Source organism: Dendropsophus ebraccatus, chromosome 5, assembly GCF_027789765.1.
Source record: "Dendropsophus ebraccatus isolate aDenEbr1 chromosome 5, aDenEbr1.pat, whole genome shotgun sequence".
In the NCBI taxonomy this organism is placed as follows: domain Eukaryota; kingdom Metazoa; phylum Chordata; class Amphibia; order Anura; family Hylidae; genus Dendropsophus; species Dendropsophus ebraccatus.
This window is the reverse complement of record NC_091458.1, coordinates 67,309,348-67,330,522: the sequence shown is the minus strand read 5'-3', so window position 1 is coordinate 67,330,522 and position 21,175 is coordinate 67,309,348. Positions and strand designations below refer to the sequence as shown.

Below are 21,175 nucleotides of genomic sequence, written 5' to 3'. Positions count from 1 at the left end.
TAGAAAGAACACCTGTGCTAATACCTGATGCACTGAGTATAATGATATCACCTGTGAAATACTAAGGAAATCCTCAAAACATGACCTGTTGGTGGGGCCTGAGGACTGGAATTGAGAAGCATTGGGTTAGTGAGTAGTGGCTGGCGGGGCATGCTGGGAGTTGTAGTTTTTCAGTAGCTGCAGAGCCACAGGATGGGAAATGGTGAGTTAGGTTTACATAGTGTTAAAGGGGTACTCCGGGCAAAATGTGTTTTAAAATATGTTATTACATAAAGGAAGTTATACAAATCCCCAATATACACTAATTATGGGAAATGCACATATTCTGCTATTTCCCTCACTTTAGTAGGTCAGGCATGCTCACTTCCTCAAAAAAAATGTGACGTCACATCTCAAATGTATGCAGCAGCAGGGGGCGCATGTAAAAGTATATAAAGGGAATAGATGTCTATTCTCCATCCCTCCCTGGGCTGGTAATGTCCCCCTCCCTCTGTCCCACCCCCCTGCCCGGTCCTATTATACTTGCTGCAGTGGCTCACCCCAACTAGCTGCCCCCTCTGAGCCCATCTCTCCCCTGGCCAGTCCCCTGCAGGAGCACTCACCCACCACCCCGTTCCGGCGGGGTGAGAGCTCCTGCAAATACCCCCAACTTGCCGCCCCTCATCTGAGCACTGTGCCCGGTCCTTTGCACGAGCGCTCACCCGCCGCCCTCCAAGCCGGAGCGTGGAGCAGGTAATGTATGCTTCGGCCATCGGAGGGTTAGGGGGCTGCCACGTTCATACTTACAACCAGTGGCGTAGCTACCATAGAGGCAGGGTAGGCAGTTGCTATGGGGCCCAGGGCAGATGAGGGGCCCAGGGGAGAAGATAAAGGATGTGTGTCCTTCTGCTTAACCCCTTATGTACTTCAGTGTGTAAGTGACCAATGTTTACTTACATGCTGCAACACAAAAAAGGGTTAACAAGCAGAAGACAGACATCTCTGCTTCATTGCTCTGATAACCTCTGACCTCTGTTCTCCAGCTGGCAATCAAGTTGGAAAGGAAAATGTGTAGAGCTCCATGTAGAGGCCAGGGGTTATCAGTGCACCAGCAGTAAAGCGGATTCGCAGTGCTTTGTGTTGTGCGTAGGGGAGGGGGGCCCTTACAAATTTTTGCTATCGGGCCCCGTGAATCCTAGCTACGCCCCTGCTTACAACACAAAGTTAATTCCGCTGCAAGTATGTAATCTCATTGAAAATAACCAGCAAGGGATCCACAGCGGATTTTGATGCAAATTCGCAGCGTGAAATCCGCTGCAGGTCTGGTGTGTGTGAATCTAGCCTAATGAAGTTTTTGGGCCCACTGTCCTCCTCTGCGGAAGCGGTACCTTGGGCCTTGTTCCATATGAGGACTCTTTCGATAGAAGTTCTACAGGCATGGAATCAAAGAACTTCTGGGTTAGACAAGAAAATATATTCAAGAAAGCAAGAAGATCCCTGGCCTGGTGGTCTACTGTCAGGGATAGTGCTCCGTTTCAGGAACCTACCTGGAAAATACTAACAACTGATCATCTGGCTCGGGTTGGGGAGCCCATCTTTAGGGACAGAAGGACCAAGGGAATTGGTCAAGGTTGGAAACCATTCTTTCATCCAGTCAGGAGTTAAGTGCCATCTTCCAGGGTATTCAGCATTTCTCTCCCCAACTCCAGAGGCAAGCGGTGAAGGTGAGAATAAGCAATATGGCATCTGTAGACTTCAACAAACAGGGAGGTACTGTACCTGGTTGACAGCTCTACTTTCAGAAGTTGGGAAGATCTTAAAACGACTCTGTACCCACAATCTGCCTCCCCAAACCTTTTATACCTTCGGATAGCTGCTTTTAATCCAAGATCTGTCCTGGAGTCCATGGATGATGCATTTATTGTCCTAAAATTTACTCAAACCAAGGGGACAAGGCACTACCTAAATAAGATAAAGGGTGCTCTACCCAATATGGCATGAAAACATATACACCACAAACAAGAAAAAGGAAAAGAATGCCATATACTAAAGAGGGTGGCACATCCAGGATAAACGGACTATATCCAAAAAATATATATAAGAAATGAAATCTTTATTGATAAATGGAATCACAGGTGCAAAACAAACACATTAAAATAATTTAAAGGGAACCTGTCACCCCCCGTGCCGGGGTGACAGGCTCCCGACCCCCGTTAGAGCCCTCCATACTTACCTAATCCCGCCGGGTCCCGCTTCTGGAGGTGGTCGGGTGATGAAGATCTCAGCCGCTGCAGCCCGGTGCGCGCGCTGAGAGATGAGTCCAACGCTCATAGAGAATGACGGAGCGCTGGACTCTCCTGTCATTCTCTATGGGTGTTGGACTCATCTCTCAGCGCGCGCGCTGGGTTGCAGCGGCTGAGATCTCCGTCACCCGACCACCTCCAGAAGCGGGACCCGGCGGGATTAGGTAAGTATATGGGGCTCTAACGGGGGTCGGGAGCCTGTCACCCCGGCACGGGGGGTGACAGGTTCCCTTTGAAAAACACATAAAGGACTGTGCAAGGTCAACACAGACCCAAAGATACCCCGACATAAGCAATTGTATCGACCCCCTCAATGGTATTGTGAAACAGGCTACTAGGTCAGAATTCAAATGTGAAATATACAAGACATAATATGTGTGAGCCTGTAACCTAATATGTACTGATCAAGAAGTGGCAGAGTATAAATACAGCCAAATATGGCTAACCACAAAAAAGTTTATATCACCATAAAGGGAGGTCCATGTCGAGGTCCACTGAACCCTAAAATTGTCCTAAAATTTGCAGCCCTGTGTCAAATTGGCGTGGGCTAGAGTGTGTGTGCCCTAGGATTGCAACATCCCTCCTCATCACTAGGAACGCCCCAGGGCAGGATTTTTTCTATTCCTCACCTGTCTAAATAGTGGAAAGGTGCCTTAAAGGGGTTATCTAGCGCTACAAAAACATGGCCACTTTCCCCCTACTGTTGTCTCCAGTTTGGGTGGGGTTTTGAAACTCAGTTCCATTGAAGTAAATGGAGCTTAATTGCAAACTGCACCTGAACTGGACACAACAGTAGGGGAAAAAGTGGCCATGTTTTTGCAGCACTGGATAACCCCTTTAACGATCCAGCCCATGTGCAGTGTTCACACAGGTGATGAATTGGAGAAATTGTTCTAGGGGCATTCCTAATGATGAAGAGGGTGGGAAGGAGGGACGGAGGGGTGCAATCCTAGGACATGGGTACTCTAGGCCACACCAATCTGACACATTGCTGCAAGTTTAAAAGTTTTTTAGGACAATACCTGCATCCCCTGCCAAATGGACCCCAGGACAGATCTTTGATTAAAAGCAGCTATCCGAAGGTACAAGCGTTTGGGGGGTCAGATTGTGGGTACAGAGTCGCTTTAAACTTCCTTAGCTGATCACCCAGGAGTCTTACAATGGTCCTTTAACCTGAAAATAGTCTCTCAGATAACATCCAAGTAGGCCACTCCGGGGATCGACTTGACCGCGACCCGTAGGAATTCCAAGTTGGTAAGGTTCTGCTCCTTTTACCCAGCAGAAAATATGGAGGCTGTGGATGCCATGATGGTCACATTGAATTACAATCTGACTTAAGTGTTTCCTTCAACCTCAATGATACAGAGAGTATTAATGAAGGTCAGACCGGTTCAAGTCAATGTCATAGCGGTAATTCTGTTTTGGCCCCAGAGATCCTGCTTCTACCAACTCTTCCAGTTCTCAACCCGGATGAAGTATGCCCGGACGCTGAAACTGCAAACCTGGATGTGGTATGTTTGAAGATTTCAGGAGGGCAGAAAACTTGGTCTCCTTTATGGGTAAGAACAAAGTAAAGAAGGTGTCTTAACCTACTATGTTAGATCTCTGAATGTATAAATACATTGTATACAATTCAACACATGGATCCTCCGGAGTGTACTAAAGCTCACTTCCCAAAGACGGTAGCGACTTCCTGGGCTAACAGATCTTCAGTGCCCTTGGAACACATCTGTCAAGCTGTCAGGTCCACTCCTAGGACCTTTTTCAGTCACTACTGCATTAAGTACATGCTTTCTGTAGATACATATTTTATGTAATCTGTGATTGATTCAGTGTTGCATTATAATAATAATTCCTCATTCCTTCACATTGTCAATTTCTTTGGTCCCTGTCTGCATTGACCTGAGAGGAAACCCATGCAAACATGGAGAGAATATAGAAACTGATGATGCCCTCCCATATCGGGTACTTCATGCTAAATCCCCATTATTGTGCTGCTGATAGGACAATAGGGAAGACCATATTTGATTTTCTGATGTTTTTTTCCCATAGTCCATCAGCGGCACAAGCTTCCCTCCCTGTAGTTTTTTTTACAGTACTGTGTAGATAACTGCATTTGGGATATAGTCTTTACTTTTAGCATAAGGGGGTGGTGCTATCACCTGTGTTTGATTACATTTATGTTTTACTATTAAAAATTCCTTTTTGTCCTGCTAGCATACAGGGGCAAAAATGCCCATTATTGTGCCGCTGATGGTCTAAGGGAAAACATATTAGCAAATCAAATGTGGTTGTATGTGACTGATGGGTCAGTACCCTATTCAGGTCCCTTTTCTGAATACAAGGTGCAGACTTTTTCAAGAACTCCAACGTGTTTCTCCCCCCATTAATCAAAAAGAGGAGTTCATCAGAGGGTAAGCAGCTAGTAAACAATGCAGATGGTCCAACATTAAAATTGGGGCCAAAGTAATAGGTGGCACCATGGATAACAGCAGTGGATAATTTGACACATTTAGTTTTTTTTTTTTTTTGGAATATAGTCCAATATGATACACAACATGTACCATTTTTCAAAACGCCACCCGGTTCCTCCAATTGGCACCGATCACAGGAACTAGCATTTAAAAAAAGTAACCACGCCAGCGTGATGTACGGAGCAGCACAGACCAGGTAGTATAAAATAAGTAAGCCAGTTGGTGTATTTGCTTTAATGTTGGATAATTTTAAATAAGTAAGAAGCAAAATTTAGTGTTCTTTGGGAATAAATATTTTGTTAATATAGCGGCGTAGGAGCCAGGGAGGAAAGTGTGCTTTTTTTCAAACTACCAATCTGGGCATATTTAAAAAAACGCATTTGTCTGGAGTACTGTCACAGCGGCGGCCACGCTGTCACCCCGGTCCCCTGGCCTGCACTCACCTCCTGCACGGCCAGGCTGTTGCTTCTCCCCATGTCGGCCCAGCTCCTTCCTTCCGTCAACGCTCCTGCCAGTGCACGTGTTCCTGCCTCCTAGGGAACGCGCGTGCTGGGACTGCTACAATTTAAGGTACAGTACGTCCCTAATTGGTTGTGCACCAAAACACCTCCACACTATAAATACTTGCACCTGTGTCTCTTACCCCGGCACTCCTGTGTATCCAGCTGCCTGCTTGCCTAATGTTCCTGCTACACCTCGTCCGCCGTAACTAGCCAGCCAAGTCAGGGTTATCAACCTGGGGGTCGCCTGCTGCAGCAAGTCCATCCCGCCTTGCGGTGGGCCCTGGTGAAGACCAGCGGCCCCTTAGACTCTGCTCCCTGGTGCGGCTTACGCCATTGCTGGTGACGGTCCAGTGGATCCACGACTCCAATCGTTACAATTACTACTTTAAGGACCGAAGTCCATTTTTCAACTTTCACCTGTTTCACTTTAGGTGGCTATGATATTGTGATGCTTTAACCTCTTCAAGTGATTATGAGATTTTTTTTCATGACACATTTTATTGTCAATACATTCAATATTTTTGGTGAAAATTTTTAAAAAATTAGCACATTTTTTACATTTCTAAAATCTCTGTAAAAAGATAATCATGCCACATAAATTTGTTATTGAATCCTAACTATTAGAGATGAGCATGTAGCATTTGATTAGCAGTGGCAGCCGAAGTTGGATACAGCCCTGGGGAGTCCTGGAAACCGGGATACAGTCTATGCCTATGTTCATACTACATAAGGCAATGCCGGGTCGCGGAACAGCCGGTCTAAAAAAAAAAGATCATCCCGGCCGGTACTGCAGTACCGGACGGATGATCTTTAGCCCTGCAGAGTTAAAGGAGTTAACCAGCGCTTTAAAAACATGGCCACTTTTCCCCCTCTTGTCTCCAGTTTATGAGTGGTTTGCAATTAAACTCCATTTACTGCAATGGAACGGAGTTTGAAACCCCACCCAATCTGGAGACGAGAGGGGAAAAGTGGCCATTGTTTTTTTAGTGCTGGATAACCCCTTTAAGCTTCATTTACTTCAATGGAACTGAGTTCCAAACCCCACCCAATCTGGAGACAAGAGAGGGAAAAAGTAGCCATGTTTGTGTAGCGCTGGATAACCCCTTTAACTGATCTCCAGCATGCCCCCCTCTCATTCTCAGTCACCAGCATGGCTCCTGTCCCTTGCGCAGCATAAAGTGAGCATTACCCTCTTTTGGAAAGATTTGGTAAAATCCTTTCTGCAGGTGTCATAAGAAGCAGCTTATTGCACAGGGATTTATAGAGTTCTCAGTAGAGGCTGTGGAGAGAAGTTATTAGGAACTATGAAAGCTCCCAGCGTATACACCAAACAACAAGGCTTGATGACTGTGTACAGTATAATTACACTTTGTCTAAAAGTCATTAAAGGGGTACTCCAGCGTGGGGGCACTTTTGCGCTGGGACTGGGGCCGAGGTGGCCGAGGGAAAAGACGTCCACTCACCTCTCCGGTTCCATCGGCGGGTCCCGCATCGTGGCGCTCCGGTGCCCAGCCGCTTCTGGGTGTCTGACACGGGCCCGAGACGTGACTTCTCAGGTCCGCTCAGCCACTCAGTGAAGGAGGCGGGATACCGGAGCGCCGCGATGCGGGACCCGCCGCTGGAACCGGGGAGGTGAGTGGACGTCTTTTCCCTTGGGCACCTGGGGGTCCCAGTGCAAAAGTGCCCCCAAGCTGGAGTATCCCTTTAAGCAGTCATCTATCATAGGGGGAGGAGGACAGAAGTTTGACAGTTCCACTGGTCTGGAAGCCTTTCGCTCACACATAGTATGTAAAGTGCTGTAAAGTCCATTAGACTTAAAAGAGAAGTCCAATAAAATTTTAAAAAAAGCAGACAGGCAGTGGGGTGCAGGAACTTAATAAACAATATATACTTACCAGTCCTCTTGCCCCCTTAGCACCGCTCCAGGGTCCCTCAGACGGCCACTGGCTGTCATTTTAGTCTGGAATCCGGGTACATAACATTCCTGGCTCTTCTATCTGTAACGTCATGCATCTGGCTGAGCATTTACCCGCTCAGCCAGTCAGTGGCTGGGGCGTTGTCCTGCCCTTAGTCACTGGTTGGCTAAGCGGGCAATGACTCAGCTGGATACGTGATGTTGGAGCTGGAAGATATGCAGGAGGCCGGCAGCTGTCAGCTGGACCCGGGAGCAGTGCTAGGGGGACACGAGGAAAGGTAAGTAAATTTTGTTTATTATGTTTCCACACCCCAAAACATTCTGCTTTATTTAATTTAACAGGACATTTCCTTCAAAGCATACTTGTTATTTAAAAAAAAAAAAAAATAGAAGGTTTTGATTAGTTGGGGTGTGAGTGTTCAGACATTGACCTCCCAGAAGGAGCCAGGGGAAACCCTCGCTCAGTGCATTCTCTCCCAGCTCTGTGTTATGAGACCACAAAAAAAGCTGCATGGCAGTTTTTCTGATGCTTTCTCATTTTTGTGTAAATTTCTATAGGCATTTTTATCTCTGGTGTTTTATCTCCTGTGGGTTTTTTTTCCAGTGCAAGTCAGGTGATTCTTGCAGTGAAACCATGGATTACAAGTAACTTGGCTTGAGAGCGTTTTGCAACACAAGCTAATACTTTTTTTAAGTTATTACTTGGTAAATGAGAAAGATTTGGTAATACAAGCACCTCTGTGTCCCCATCCTGACACTTTAGTGGGTATAAAGCCCTCTCACTTTTATCCACGGCTACCTGATCAGTTCTGCCGGTGATCGGACACCTTAATGGTGCGTTTACACGGAAAGATTTATCTGACAGATTTTGGAAGTCAAAGCCAGGAATGGATTTGAAAAGAGGATAGATCCCAGTCTATCCCAGTCTGACCTGATCCCTGTTTATAGTCTGTTCCTGGTTTTGGCTTCAAAGATCTGTTAGATAAATCTCTCTGTGTAAACGCACCATAAGGCTCTCCTCTGGCAGTGCCCGTCCTTGTCAACGCTGCTTCTTTGTAACCCTTGAATTAACCCCATCACCATTAGCTGCTCCAGGCTGCCAGAGTTAACTGATTAACCCCTTCTTTACTGATAGTGTTCTTTATTGATACAGAACACCTTAAAGAGGTTATCCAGCGCTACAAAAACATGGCCACTTTCCCCCTACTGTTGTCTCCAGTTTGGGTGGGGTTTTGAAACTCAGTTCCATTGAAGTAAATGGAGCTTAATTGCAAACCACACCTGAACTGGAGACAACAGTAGGGGGAAAAGTAACCATGTTTTTGTAGCGCTAGATAACCCCTTTAAGGTCCATTTACACAGAAAGATTATCTCACAGATTATCTGCCAAAGATTTGAAGCCAAAGCCAGGAATGGATTTGAAAAGAGAAGAAATCTCAGGCTTTCCTTTATGACCTGATCTCTGTTTATAGTCCGTTCCTGGCTTTGGCTTCAAATCTTTGGCAGATAATCTGTCAGATAATCTTTCTGTGTAAATGGACCCTTACCTACTTTATTTTTGGCTTGTGGAACAAATTGTCTGCATTTCAATTATTTCTTATGGGAAAATTTAAACAATATAATAGTGATTTGGATTACAAGCACGTTCCAGAATGAATTATGCTCGTAAGGTGTCACTGTAACTGATTTCAGGATTTCTGTTGAACAATTGGGAAAAACATTGGCAAAAAATCACCAATATACATATAGACATGAGTTTTTCTGGTGTTTTTACCCTCCTATAAAAGTCTATGGAGTAAAAACACCAACATTTCTATGAAAAAAATGCTAAACACAGGGCCTGCTGTGATTTCACAAAACTGCAAATACAAATGGCCTTTTATTTTGCCTGACTGACTCTTAGCTAACATCAGAGCAGATGTTTCATCTATGCAATGTTTTCTGCAGGTGGTAATTTTTATGGGTTTTACAAAGTTTTACGCCAAAATTATAATTTGGTGTTAGCGCCTTGATAAATCTTGCGCTATTTATATCTTGCACAATTTTTTATAGCTTAAACAGCTTGTTAAAAAACTACACTAGGGTAGGAGTGCAGTACTGCAAAACCTAAAAAATTGCACATGATGAATCTCATTAACAAAGTAGCTACTGTAATAAGAAACCATGCCCCCTCCAAGTGTAAAAAATGTAAGAAGGCGCAGCCAGCCCAAAGATCTTTATAAATCCAATATTGTAAGCTGTGCGCAAAAACTCGGTATTAGGGGTGCATTCACACTTACAGAAGCTGCAGCAGATTTTATAGGGCAGATTTGTTGCTGTGTTCAGTTATTTAGTTGCATTGGTATCAAATCTGCTGCGGATCATGTATGTGTGAACGCACTCTTAGCCTAAATAACAACCCAAACCTGATGAAGCATGTGCTCCATCATGTGCCATTTAATGCCATTTTTTTTCTGAAAAAGTCCAGCCTCGAGGTATGCTCATACAATGTTTTTGACAGATGAAAATAAAGAGCACTATCGTTATTTTATGGTTGTTATTCTATATGGCGTGCACTTCTGGCCAATTTCCCATTGACTTCAATGAAGCGCATTATAACCTCAAACTTATGGATGTATTTTTGTTTTCTTTTGAGGTGTGAACATAGCCTTACAAATAACATTATTAACTTAATGAGATACTAAATCTATTTATCTGCAGTCAGTTCTAAGGCTACATTCACATGTTCCGTGTTCCGCACGGAACACTGACGTGGAATGCCTGTAACAGACTCTCCCCCGTCCATGCAGCATCTGTAATTAGATACTGGGAGCGGGGGAACTGTACAGATATGCGCCGCGTGGCCGTTACAGGCACTTCACGCCCGTGTTCCATGCAGAACATGGAACATGTGAATGCAGCCTAAGGGTGCCTTTACACAGAGAGAGTTATCTAACAGATTTTTGAAGCCAAAGCCAGGAACAGACTATAAACAGGGAACAGGTCATAAAGGAAAGACTGAGATTTCTCAGGTTTTCAAATCCATTCCTGGCTTTGGCTTCATAAATCTGTCAAATAAATCTCTCTGTGTAAAGGCACCCTAAGGGTCTATTTACTCAGAAAGATTATCTGATAGATTATCTGCCAAAGATTTGAAGCCAAAGCCAGAAATGGATTTAAAAAGAGGAGAAATCTTATGACCTGTTCTCTGTGTAAAATCTGTTTATGGCTTTGGCTTTAAATCTTTGGCAGATAATCTTTCTGTGTAAATGGACCCTTAGGCTATGTTCACACTACGTAAAAGTAGTACGCTGTGTAAAGGCACCCTGAAAGTTCGAAGTAATTAGGTCTTCAACCGCTTTTCTACAATTTAAAAAAAATCCATCACTAATGATTTATTACGCATTTGCACTTATATCCATGTAATGTCATTACACGTAGTATTACATGCATCTTCCAGGGAACGTGCGACCACTGTACATACAGGCTCCCATCAGGACATCAGCTTTCAGGCACATAAGCATGCTTTTTATTTCAATTTAAGTTTATAAAAGATAAAAAGAACATAGCACAGAGATTATATAGATGCATGTCACAGTTCAGAGGCATCAAAGGATCACATGACCTCAGTTCTGGGCAAAAGTCTTTCATTAGTCTAATGAGGTGTAGATCAGCAGGTGAGGCAGGGCTGAGCTCAGGAGCCTGGGTATAAGGGAGGTGCTCACAGTACAGCATTGTGGACTGATAGAGTAAGTACTTTCTATAGGCAAGGATAAGGGAGATGGTGTTTAGTAGGGTGCTGTGATAGTTTAACCTCTTCAGAGAAAAAGTTGTTTGTGTAGTCTGATACAAGCTTACACCTGGTGGTTGTGTAGTTGAGACTTTTTCCTTAAGAAAAATGTAATCTCAGTTCATGTGTTAGTGATACAGCATGGTGCACTTCCAACAGTATACTGTATGCTAGATGTCCACCCAAAATGTTGTCAGAAATCCAGTTGTATATAATGGTCTTTCATATCTGTAGGTTTTATGTGTACAACAATATAGTACTAGTCTCAGGCCAGTCTGTATAGTGACTGCAGTGACTGCAGTATCTGTGGCTGGACAATATTTTGCTGTGAATGAAAATTCACTACAGTCTGTAAATCTTACTCTTGTCTAAACATCTGAAATACTAAAGAGGGTGAATAATTGTGGTTACTTTATTCCCTTATGTAACTGAGCAGTTTATTCACAGTTTCCATTTTATGTAAGAATTGAGGTAGGTTGGACCCTCTCTGGTCACATGAAATACCTTGCCTGGGGTCTATAACATTGATGCTGTCCACTGTGGGCAGGAAGGCTTGTGAGATGAACAGGAATGTATTAATCCATGTAAAGTCATGTGGGGGAGGTATGACTATGCTAATGCTTTTTTTCCCCTTCTCTTGGTACTTTAATAGGAAGCGTCCCTGTTTTTCTTCTTTCATTGTGTTTGAGCTCTCCTTAAAGGATCAAGGCAGAAGACATGAGGGGAAGCTGGCACCTGTGTGTTCTGTGGCTGCTGTTTGCTGGGATAGAGGCTCAAAACAGTGAGTACTAACAGTCTTCTGTCTACAGAATACATCCTTGCAATGCAAAAGAGACTTTTTCTAAATTATTTCTATTTTACTAGTTTTAATCCTAAATACCTTTTTTTTAAGAAAAAAAGGTGCATTGCAATGGTCATTGTTCTGAAATATTTGGCTTCCTTTTCTGCTAGTTCTCGTCACAACAAAGACTCTACCTCTACCTTGTATTGAGTGGAGTCTGGCCACCAAAGTTACATTGTAGTCCTCAGGTATACCGTAGTGTGTGTGACTTGTTGTAGAAGCTTATGTGACTCCCATTCACTTGAATAAATCTTGCTGCAGAAGCACTACTTAATTTCTGCATCAATCCTGCCACATATGGCTATACCCTAATGGCATGGGTAAATTCACATGTTGCAGGTTTGCACAGGTAAGATTCGTAGAGGATTGCAGTAGCATAAGAGAATATCTTACAAATCTTTTTACCCTTCTTAGAGTAGTATTACACGGGTTGTTAGAAGAGCAAACAAGCGCTGTCAGCGCTCATTTGCGCCTCGTTCCCCGCTCGCTGCTGCCGCTATTCGGCGCGGCTGCAGCGAGCGGGTGAGTGAGGGAGGGGGGGCTGCCCGGGTGATCGCTGATCGTCCGGGCAGCCCATAGGATATAGCAGCGTCTGCTGCCGACGCTCCTATTCAATGGAGCGATGGCAGCAGATTGCTGCTATATCAGTCGCTTGTTTTTCAACATGTTGAAAAACAAGCGACTGCAACGATCAGCCGACATGAACAATGTCGGCTGATCGTTGCACTATATTCTACGGGACGATTATCGGCCGAATACGAACGATAATCGTTCCGTCGAATAGGGCCTTTACCCTTTCTGCTCATGAATGAGCATGCTGCAGATTGTCCAATCCATGGCATGGCCATTCTATTGTGAGGTTCACCACTGTAAGTGGCACATGGGGAATCGCCCATGCAAGGGCGCCTTTACACAGAGATTTATCGGACAGGAACAGACTATAAACAGAGAACAGCGCATATAGGAAAGATTGAGATTTCTCCACTTCTTAAATCCATTTCTGGCTTTGGCTCTAAAACATGACAGATAAATCTGTGTAACTGCACCCTAAATTCTACTCAGTCCAGGAGCTGATTCTGTGGAATCCACTGGGAACAATTCCCTGACAGAACTGAACTGGTTTAATAAAATCAAGACAACTTCACTTGTTGGGAGTATATATACCAGGTAGGAGATAGAAGAGAAAAAGGGGGTGGTGAGATATGCTAGATATGCTAAATGGCTCCCAAGAGTTGGCATAGAGCTTTAGCTAAGTCCATTGGGGGAATTTATCAATGACTTTTGTGTAGGTCTTGACATCAAACGGTTGCTGGTTTTTGTGCAAAAATCAACTAACGCTTGCAGCTTGCATACTGGTGTTTTTTTTCCCCCCAGTACTTCAATAGAGGTCTGTAATCAAATGATGAGAATACCAGGAAAATTTGTTTCGTGGGAGTCTTTTTTGACATCCATATGTTTTGAATGATCAGGGTCTGTGGTGTTTAGACCCTCACTGATCACTAGAACAAGCACTCTGCTCAGCATGTCTCCGCAAGAGATACATAGGGCTACATAGACTTAATAGGAGATGTCTCCTGTAGTGGGAAGAGAAGTGCTGAAATAACTATACAAGTTGATTTGACCATGTCTGTTACTAGAGTTTATGTCAAATTGTACTATAATTTAAAAAAACCTAAAGGTTGTCCAGTCACTTCCACTTTAACAAGCAGTGGGGATCATAAACATGTATACTTGCCTTTCCCACTTGGCATGGGAAAGTATACATGATTATGTTCCCCATAGATCCAATCCAATTATCGAAGACATGACAACCCCTTTAGAGTGGGAAATGCATAGATCCCGTCTTATCCAAGACCTTAAAGGCCTACACACCGCTGACGTTGAGGCCTTCAATTCTCCTTCGTGTCTAGGAGACAAGGCTCCAGTGTATTCAACAGCACAAACCTCTTGGTTTTGTAGAGATAAGCTGTCTGGCAGCTGCTCATCCCTCTTCCCTCCATTTAGTCACACACTAATAAAGTGGTGGTAAACCCTAGCAATATGCCATCACTATATAAAATGGGAACTCTTATTCAACCAGTGCTTGTGACTGTTTTGCAGTCTTATTCCTGGGTTCGTTCTAGACAGCTGAGGTGCGGTTTTATTTAACTATAATTCTTTGCTGGCAGCAGGATACGCTATCAAAATCCTGCCACAGTGCTCCCCGTTCAGGCGTGTGCCCGGGACAGACTTTTTTCCAACACTGTACTGTATAGAATTACAGAGCATGCCAGAGCATGGAGGCAGGATTTTGACAGCATATCTGGCTGCCAGCAAAGAATGATAGCTACGCTTTAGACATGTATGCAATAATAAGATGTACTTCAACTTTGAAATGTATAAAGTGCCATGGTATTTGCCAGTGTTCCACATGTTACCTGAAACTGTAAACACGTTTTGAATGGTAAACTTCCAGTTAAATGACACAACTATGTAGCCTGCAACTTCTAAGACCTATGTGTGTATACACTTAAATATTTAAATGTCTCCTTTCACGACATCAGAAGTATTTAAATAGACCTGACATTTGTCTTACAACCACCCCTACCCCAGTAGTCTATGTAGTCCCCGCATCTCTGCCCTATAAAGGCATACACTAAGTGGGGGAGATTTATCATGTCTGTGCCTGGTGAATACCTAGAAATTGCTAATTTTTAAAGTGTTCACCAGGCACAGCCCTGTCTGTTTAGGGGGGGGGGGGGGGCACAGAGGAGGCCTGGCCTCCTCCTACACCAGGTGTAGATTTTGCCGTTTGATACATTTACCTCAATGTGCTTCTAGATATATTATATTGTGAAACTCCTTTTGTTAAGGCTTTAAGCAGCATCAATAGTGTTGTTCAAGGTCTCTAGAAGGTCTTGGGTACTGTAATATTGTGTTCACTGATTCTCTACCTCAAGGAACACTTAGAAAAATCAAAAGGATTATTACCAATTTATTGGGTAATGGGTGGAGTCTGACATGTTCCCATAAAGCTTCAGGTTGGACACCTCAGCTGAGAGTCACATGTAGGATTCCAAGAAGGATTGAATTCCCATGTGACCATCTCTGCCTAGAGCCCCTCAGCACGACTGCAGATCATACATCACATGCTGATACAAAGGGGCTCTAATAAGCCAAGACATCTGCTTCAGAATGTGGGGTCATATGGTGAAGAACCTCTGCATTAGCATCAATCTTTTTAATCCCTTATCTCATGTGACTTCATGAATCCCTTTGTTTTAGGAAACCGTATCAGTATGCCAAAATGCCATCATATGTAATAGACCATAATTTCCTCATCTAGGAAATGACTCTTCATTGTGATGCAATTTATATTTCAGGGTCCCGAAATAGAATCCAGCAGAACACTATTGAGGTGCAAAGTAAAAGACGTGTTCCCTTCAAGTCATGGAACAGCCAGATGTATCCTGTCTGGAAAGGGAGTGAATCCCAAAAGAGGGACTGTTGGAAAGGTTAGAAATTATGACTTTAATTTTTTTTTTTTTTTTTTTTGAAGACTTACATTTTTGTTTGTAACTAAGACAAAAAAGAACAGCTCCCATAATCTAACTCCACACACGGGAGCTTACTTGTATAACATTTTGAAAAAATTGACCCATGCATCTTAAGTGAATTGTGTTAATACAAAAAATTCTTTATTTCAATGTTTGTTGGCAGACTAAGTATATTGACCCAAATGATTTAAAGGCTTTGCTATCTTACAATGTTTAATTCAATAGAGTTGGTGAACCTCTGATTACTTAGAATGTTTGAAATAGAGGATAGAGTAAGGTAATCCTGGAGTGCACAGCGCTGAAAAAATTAATAAACAGCAGCACTCGCCAAATCAGAAGATTTCATAAAAACAAGTAGCATGCAAGTAGAGATGAGCGAAGCACTTTGTTTGATCAGAGATCCACTCATTAAGCTGCCTGTCAGCGCTGCTCCGCTCCACCCTGGGGTGCCAGGAAAAAGTTGGATCCAATCCTGGGAAACTGAAGTCTCCCAGGATTGGATCCAGCTTTTCTTGGCATCCTGGGAGGAACAGCAGGGAGTGGAGCAGCGCTGAAAGGCCAGCGGCTTGATGAGCAGATAGCTGATCAAGTGAAGCGCTTTTTGCTCCTCCTTCCATGCAAGATTCCTAAAGTCAATCTTAGCAGATGATGACCATTTCACTGTATCACTCACTCCTGGGAACCTCTCATCCTATTTTGTTTAAATGAAACAGTGATAAAATAAAGCCTTCTTGGAGTTGGTGGGTGTATGTGTAAAATCTACAAGCAGAGGTCCCGCAGCACTCCAGATTAACAGGAGTTAAAACACGTTTTCAAATCGACCTTGTGTACAATGTTTCGTCACTACGTGGGGCACTGCCATAATGGTACATATGTATGATGTTTCAGTGCATCTCCCTTGGAGATTATAGATGGTTTTTTTTTATATGTATATTACACTGAGAGATAACTACTTGCACTCAGGAGGCCAGGTGACCTTCGACCTTCAAAATGATGCCCCAACGTTGACTGGTGCTAAGGCTACATTCTTCATTCAGCTAAACTTCCCTCACAATCAAACTGTGTTGCCTGATGGACAGGTTGTATGGAGCCAAAACTTCACCAACAATAGTAAGTGGCTCTTGATTTGTCTTAAATACTGTTCTATGTTGCACACATTCTTAGCTAAACTTTCCAAATAGGTACCTGGGTGCCAGCAGGTGAGCCAATTTACCCTGATGAGTCAGCGGAAGGTGCAGAATGTACTTTTCCAGATGGTCGTCCATTTCCACGGGAAGCTGAGAAGAGACGCAGCAAGTTTGTCTATGTCTGGCAAGCATGGGGTTAGTTTCTTTAACAACAATATCAATGGTCATGTAAGAGTTGGCATATGAATAATTGACTCTATGGTTCTTCTTAGGAAAGTACTGGCAGGTAGTAGATGGTCCCTCTTCCAATCTCACAGTGGAGACAGATGGCGTTCCTCTTGGCTCACACACAATGGAAGTTGTTGTGTACCATTATCGAGGACGACAGAAATTCATCCCTATTGGCAGTGCATCCTCTCAGTTTGCCATAACTGGTAAAGCATTTAATGCTTAAGTCTTGCATAAGAATCACTTGGTTTAGACCCTATTACTGCAAACTTCAGTGCATTGGAATTTGTCAGTTCATTATTTGCATGTGTTTTCACAAAACGCGTTCTTTAGTTCAGATCTGACAAACTCTTATCTTGTTTCTTACAGATCAGATACCGGTCTCTGTTTCTATATTACAAGTTCTTGATCTGGACCAGGAGGACAAGCGTTTTATCCAGAACAGAGCGGTGTCCTTCTCTGTAGCAGTTCATGACCCAAGCAGCTATCTCCAGACATCTGACATATCATTCTCCTGGGATTTTGGAGATGAGAGTGGTACACTTATAACTCGCAATACAGGTGTTACTCATACATATGTTTCTCCTGGTGTGTTCAAGGCAAAAGTTGTTGTCCAGGCTGCCATTCCAATCTCTCCATGTGGTAGTGCTGCTCCTGTGGTAACAACAGCTCTAGGAGATGTGACTTCAGATGTACCTGCAGAACCCACTTCTGAAGCTGCTACAACAGATGGTGGACAACCAACAGGTATGTTGTCCTGTATTTCTACTGCTCACTTGAGCTACAGATTTTATAAACACAAGACTGTCCTAAGGAGATAGTGGCACCAGTCATGGTTTATGCCTCATTTAGGACAGTATAAAAGACCTGTCCATGAATCGCATGATGTTAAGTTGTTCTTACCCCTGCATTTTTTTTTTTTTTTTTTTTTTTTTTTTTTTAAGAGCAGTGTGCAGCAGAGATTCTCCCTCTCTATAGGAGACAGGAGTATCATATGATTTCTTTGAAGCTAATCGCCTGCAGTTAGTGAGATTGCAGTCAGCTCAAAAGTGAAGCACTGAGCTGTTTCCCCAACGTAATCTAATTGGTGGTCTGAACATCCTGACTATAAAACTCTTCACGTCAATAGTGTTCATGTGATGGATACTTTAAGCCAAGTCTAGGTTTCAACAGTAATTCTACAAAAACACTTTTTAGACACAATTTTTAGACACAACTGTTAATGGATGTAACTTCTCCCACAGCGGTTCCCATTGGTACAACAGTGCAAGCGCCAAGTAACTCCACACTGTCACTTGATGTACAAGATGCGTCCGAAACCGAGACCTCCATTAATGAGGTTAACCTGGATTCTGCATCTGTGGAGCCAGAAATGGATCAAAATATTATACCAACAGCTGTTGAAGGCACTTCACAAGTGATTGTAGTCAATGAAGCTGCTGTAACGGAAGCTTTGCCTGCTGCTGAATTGCCAGCTACCCAGGAAGTAATTCCAAGTGGTGCAGTAGTAGCTGTAACGGAGGCTATTGGCACAGTAGTTGTAACAGAGGTTGGTGGCACAGTAGTAGTTGGCACAGTAGTAGTTGTAACAGAAGCAGTGCCAGCAGAAGAGACTCTGCCTAGTCTGGCTGCAGAAACCGGAACAGAACTTGCTGAAGACACAGAGGAAAGTGCTGTACCAATCGAGAATGGAGAAGCTTCCTCTACACTTACACCAGCAGAAGGTACTTGTCTGAAGTTGCATACCTGTAGTTTCAGGTCCATTTTCATTTCATGGTGATAACTGCTCCTAGTAGCTAAAACTGAGGCAAACCATGCCTTATGGGTATCTAGTTCACCAGCTCATATTGCATCTTTGACTATGCAATTCCTTCCCCCTTACTACAATGGGAGAAAGACTTTTGCCATTCACTAATTGTATACTTTTAAATTTCCTAACCCAATATTGCGCAAATACAGTAAGAATTGTTTTCTTGGCAATGGTGAAAACACTGACTATTTTCAACAGTTACTGATCTTGCTGCATCCACCGATGCTGAACCGGTCACAGAAGCCAATGGAGAAGTACTTCTACTTGCCAAGCGTCAGGCTCCAGAGGGACCATTAGTTGGGTGCCTGCTGTACAGATATGGAACATTTGCCAGTGATCTGGAAATTGTCTGTAAGTATCTAGTGTAATAAGACTTGTGACATCACCCGTCTATTCTCCTAACATGCTTCACATTTTCAACTTTACAGCTGGTATTGAAAGTGTACAGATTGTGCAGGTGGAGCCAATAGCAGTTTCTGGAATTGAAAATGCAGTGGATCTCACGGTTACATGCCAAGGCAGGCAAGTGCAAAAATTAATCGCAGTAATCTGTTATGGGATTATGGTAAAATTGTTGTATACTTGTGAAGGTGCCGAAGGTTAGAAAAATAGGCGTCACGTTTGGCTTGCCAACTTAAAGCTCGGAATAAACCTACTAAAGTGCTTGAGAGCTTCAAGCAGATTTATGCTATACCAGGGATGTCAAACTCTGGCCCTCTGGCTGTTGCAAAACTACAATTCCCATCATGCCTGGACAGCCAAAGCTTTAGCTTGGGCTGTCCAGGAATGATGGGAATTGTAGTTTTGCAACAGCTGTAGGGCCTGAGTTTGACACATGTAAGCTATACCCTCTAAGTTGCTAAGACTGTTCAGCCTATAAAGTCTGTACATGCCATTAAAATTGGTGCAGTGCCTAGTAATTATCCTATGCAGAATACTATAGTTCACAACGTGAAGAAATCACAACTCTTGCACCTATTAACCATTTAGACACAGTTTCATTTATCTTTACAGTGTACCAAGCCAAGTTTGCACTATTATCTCTGATCCAGACTGTGAGAATCCACAACAGACTGTCTGCAACCCAGTGGAGCCCTCATCTGACTGCCAGCTAGTACTGCGGCAAGTCTTCAATAATACTGGTGTCTACTGCGTTAATGTGTCCTTGACAGATGATGTGAGCTTGGCTGTTGCTAGTGCACAAGTTAGTGTGTCATCAGGTAAGTTGATACATCATGGCAGAACACTGTGCCTTGTACTAATGAAGTAACATTTATTGCCATATAATGGAGATACCCCCACATAGTGGAATATCCCATGGAATTGGTTAATTCAAAATGGCCTGAAGGCAGGTGACTAAATGTATACTGGATATCTGTATGCTATGTCTGCATACCTCCAAGTGTCCCTCTGTTGGAGGAACAATCCCTAATGTTGACCTACGTCCCTCTTTTAACTTGGGAATTAGATTTGCATTAATACACCTAAAAATTGTTATAATCAGATGAATCATGTGATATTACAGCCCCTTTCAAACATGCAGATAATATGCAGGTGTTATGGATCCATTTCGGGGCCATGATCCGTGCCACAAAAAAACCCTGCAGATGCGGACAGTTACTGAAACACATTTGTAATCCTGTCTGCAATTACAGACATGGTTTCTGAGTGAATAGGACCTAAGGATGTGGTCACACATAAAGGATCTGCTGCAGTTTAGAATCATCAATCTGCAGCAGATCATGTATGTGGGAATGCATCCTTGAATTATAGTATAGAAATGTCTGTAAAATTTTCTAAGCATGAACCACGAGTGCTCCTCTTTGGTCGTCCAAAAGTTGGGAGGTATGTATCTGCAACCTAACAACTGTATGTTGCTATACTTTAGGTGCAGCATCTTCAGTCAGTGGAATCGCAGTTACAGTTGGTGTCCTCTTAGTTGCTCTGGCTGTAGCTACTGTAGCATACACCTACAGGTGAGTAACTATAGATTTTCCTTTGGGGGATAAAACTTGTGAAGACTCACTTGCCCATATTTACCTTACATCTGTCTTGACACAGAATAACTTAAATCTCATACAAAGGCTCCTGACAGTTGTCTTTTGGATATGCTTTTCTATTTTTTTGGGAGGCCATGTGTTCTATAAAGCTTACAATGTGGCTAAAACATTCTAAGAGGGAAGTGAACTACTGGCAATGTTAATGGAGTAATTTGTTGTCTGTACATGATCTATGTAGTGTAACCATTATGAGCAGTGCAGACTGCAATGCATCTCCATTCTCAATAGAAATGAAGTGTGCAGATATGCATTTACCTGACTGCTCTTGGTCTTAAATTCCTTTTAGACATTTGAAGAATTACACACCGCTTAGAACAGAACACTCCTCAACAAACTGGTTTCCTGATCGCCCATCTCTCCGCCTCTTTATTCAAAATGCCCTTGGACGCTCATTAAGTGGAGAAAATAGCCCTCTCTTAAATGGTCGAGTGGTGTGATGGAGATACAAGCATATTCTATTCCTGAAGGCTGGGCTGAAAATTGTGGTCACTTTGTTTTAATGAAGACTTGTGTATAGGCAACTCTTAAAGGAAGTGTCAGTAAATGTTACACCATGCATTTTCATGTAAACTCTTTTCAAACATGAATTGGTCATCCTAAGGCTGAAATTGTCTGAGACAATAAACATAT

The 21,175-nt window shown here is 43.2% G+C and overlaps 1 protein-coding gene across 9 annotated transcripts in view; it reads left to right on the top strand.

Moving 5' to 3' along the window:
• The window catches only part of PMEL (premelanosome protein), a 21,641-nt gene extending 466 nt beyond the window's left edge, over positions 1–21,175 (top strand). For 3 of the 9 annotated variants that reach the window (XM_069970495.1, XM_069970490.1, XM_069970492.1), the window contains exons 2-14: positions 3,714–3,841; positions 11,596–11,724; positions 15,147–15,278; positions 16,284–16,430; positions 16,502–16,642; positions 16,720–16,881; positions 17,045–17,422; positions 17,920–18,399; positions 18,684–18,836; positions 18,914–19,007; positions 19,500–19,705; positions 20,374–20,461; positions 20,832–21,175. In XM_069970495.1, coding sequence (XP_069826596.1) covers positions 11,661–11,724; positions 15,147–15,278; positions 16,284–16,430; positions 16,502–16,642; positions 16,720–16,881; positions 17,045–17,422; positions 17,920–18,399; positions 18,684–18,836; positions 18,914–19,007; positions 19,500–19,705; positions 20,374–20,461; positions 20,832–20,982 — 2,196 coding nt within the window. In that variant the 5' untranslated portion in view covers positions 3,714–3,841; positions 11,596–11,660 and the 3' untranslated portion in view covers positions 20,983–21,175. Of the gene's footprint in view, positions 1–3,713; positions 3,842–11,520; positions 11,547–11,595; positions 11,725–15,146; positions 15,279–16,283; positions 16,431–16,501; positions 16,643–16,719; positions 16,882–17,044; positions 17,423–17,919; positions 18,400–18,683; positions 18,837–18,913; positions 19,008–19,499; positions 19,706–20,373; positions 20,462–20,831 lie in introns of those variants that run through there. The other 6 variants (XM_069970496.1, XM_069970491.1, XM_069970497.1 and 3 more) reach the window with 4 other exon arrangements.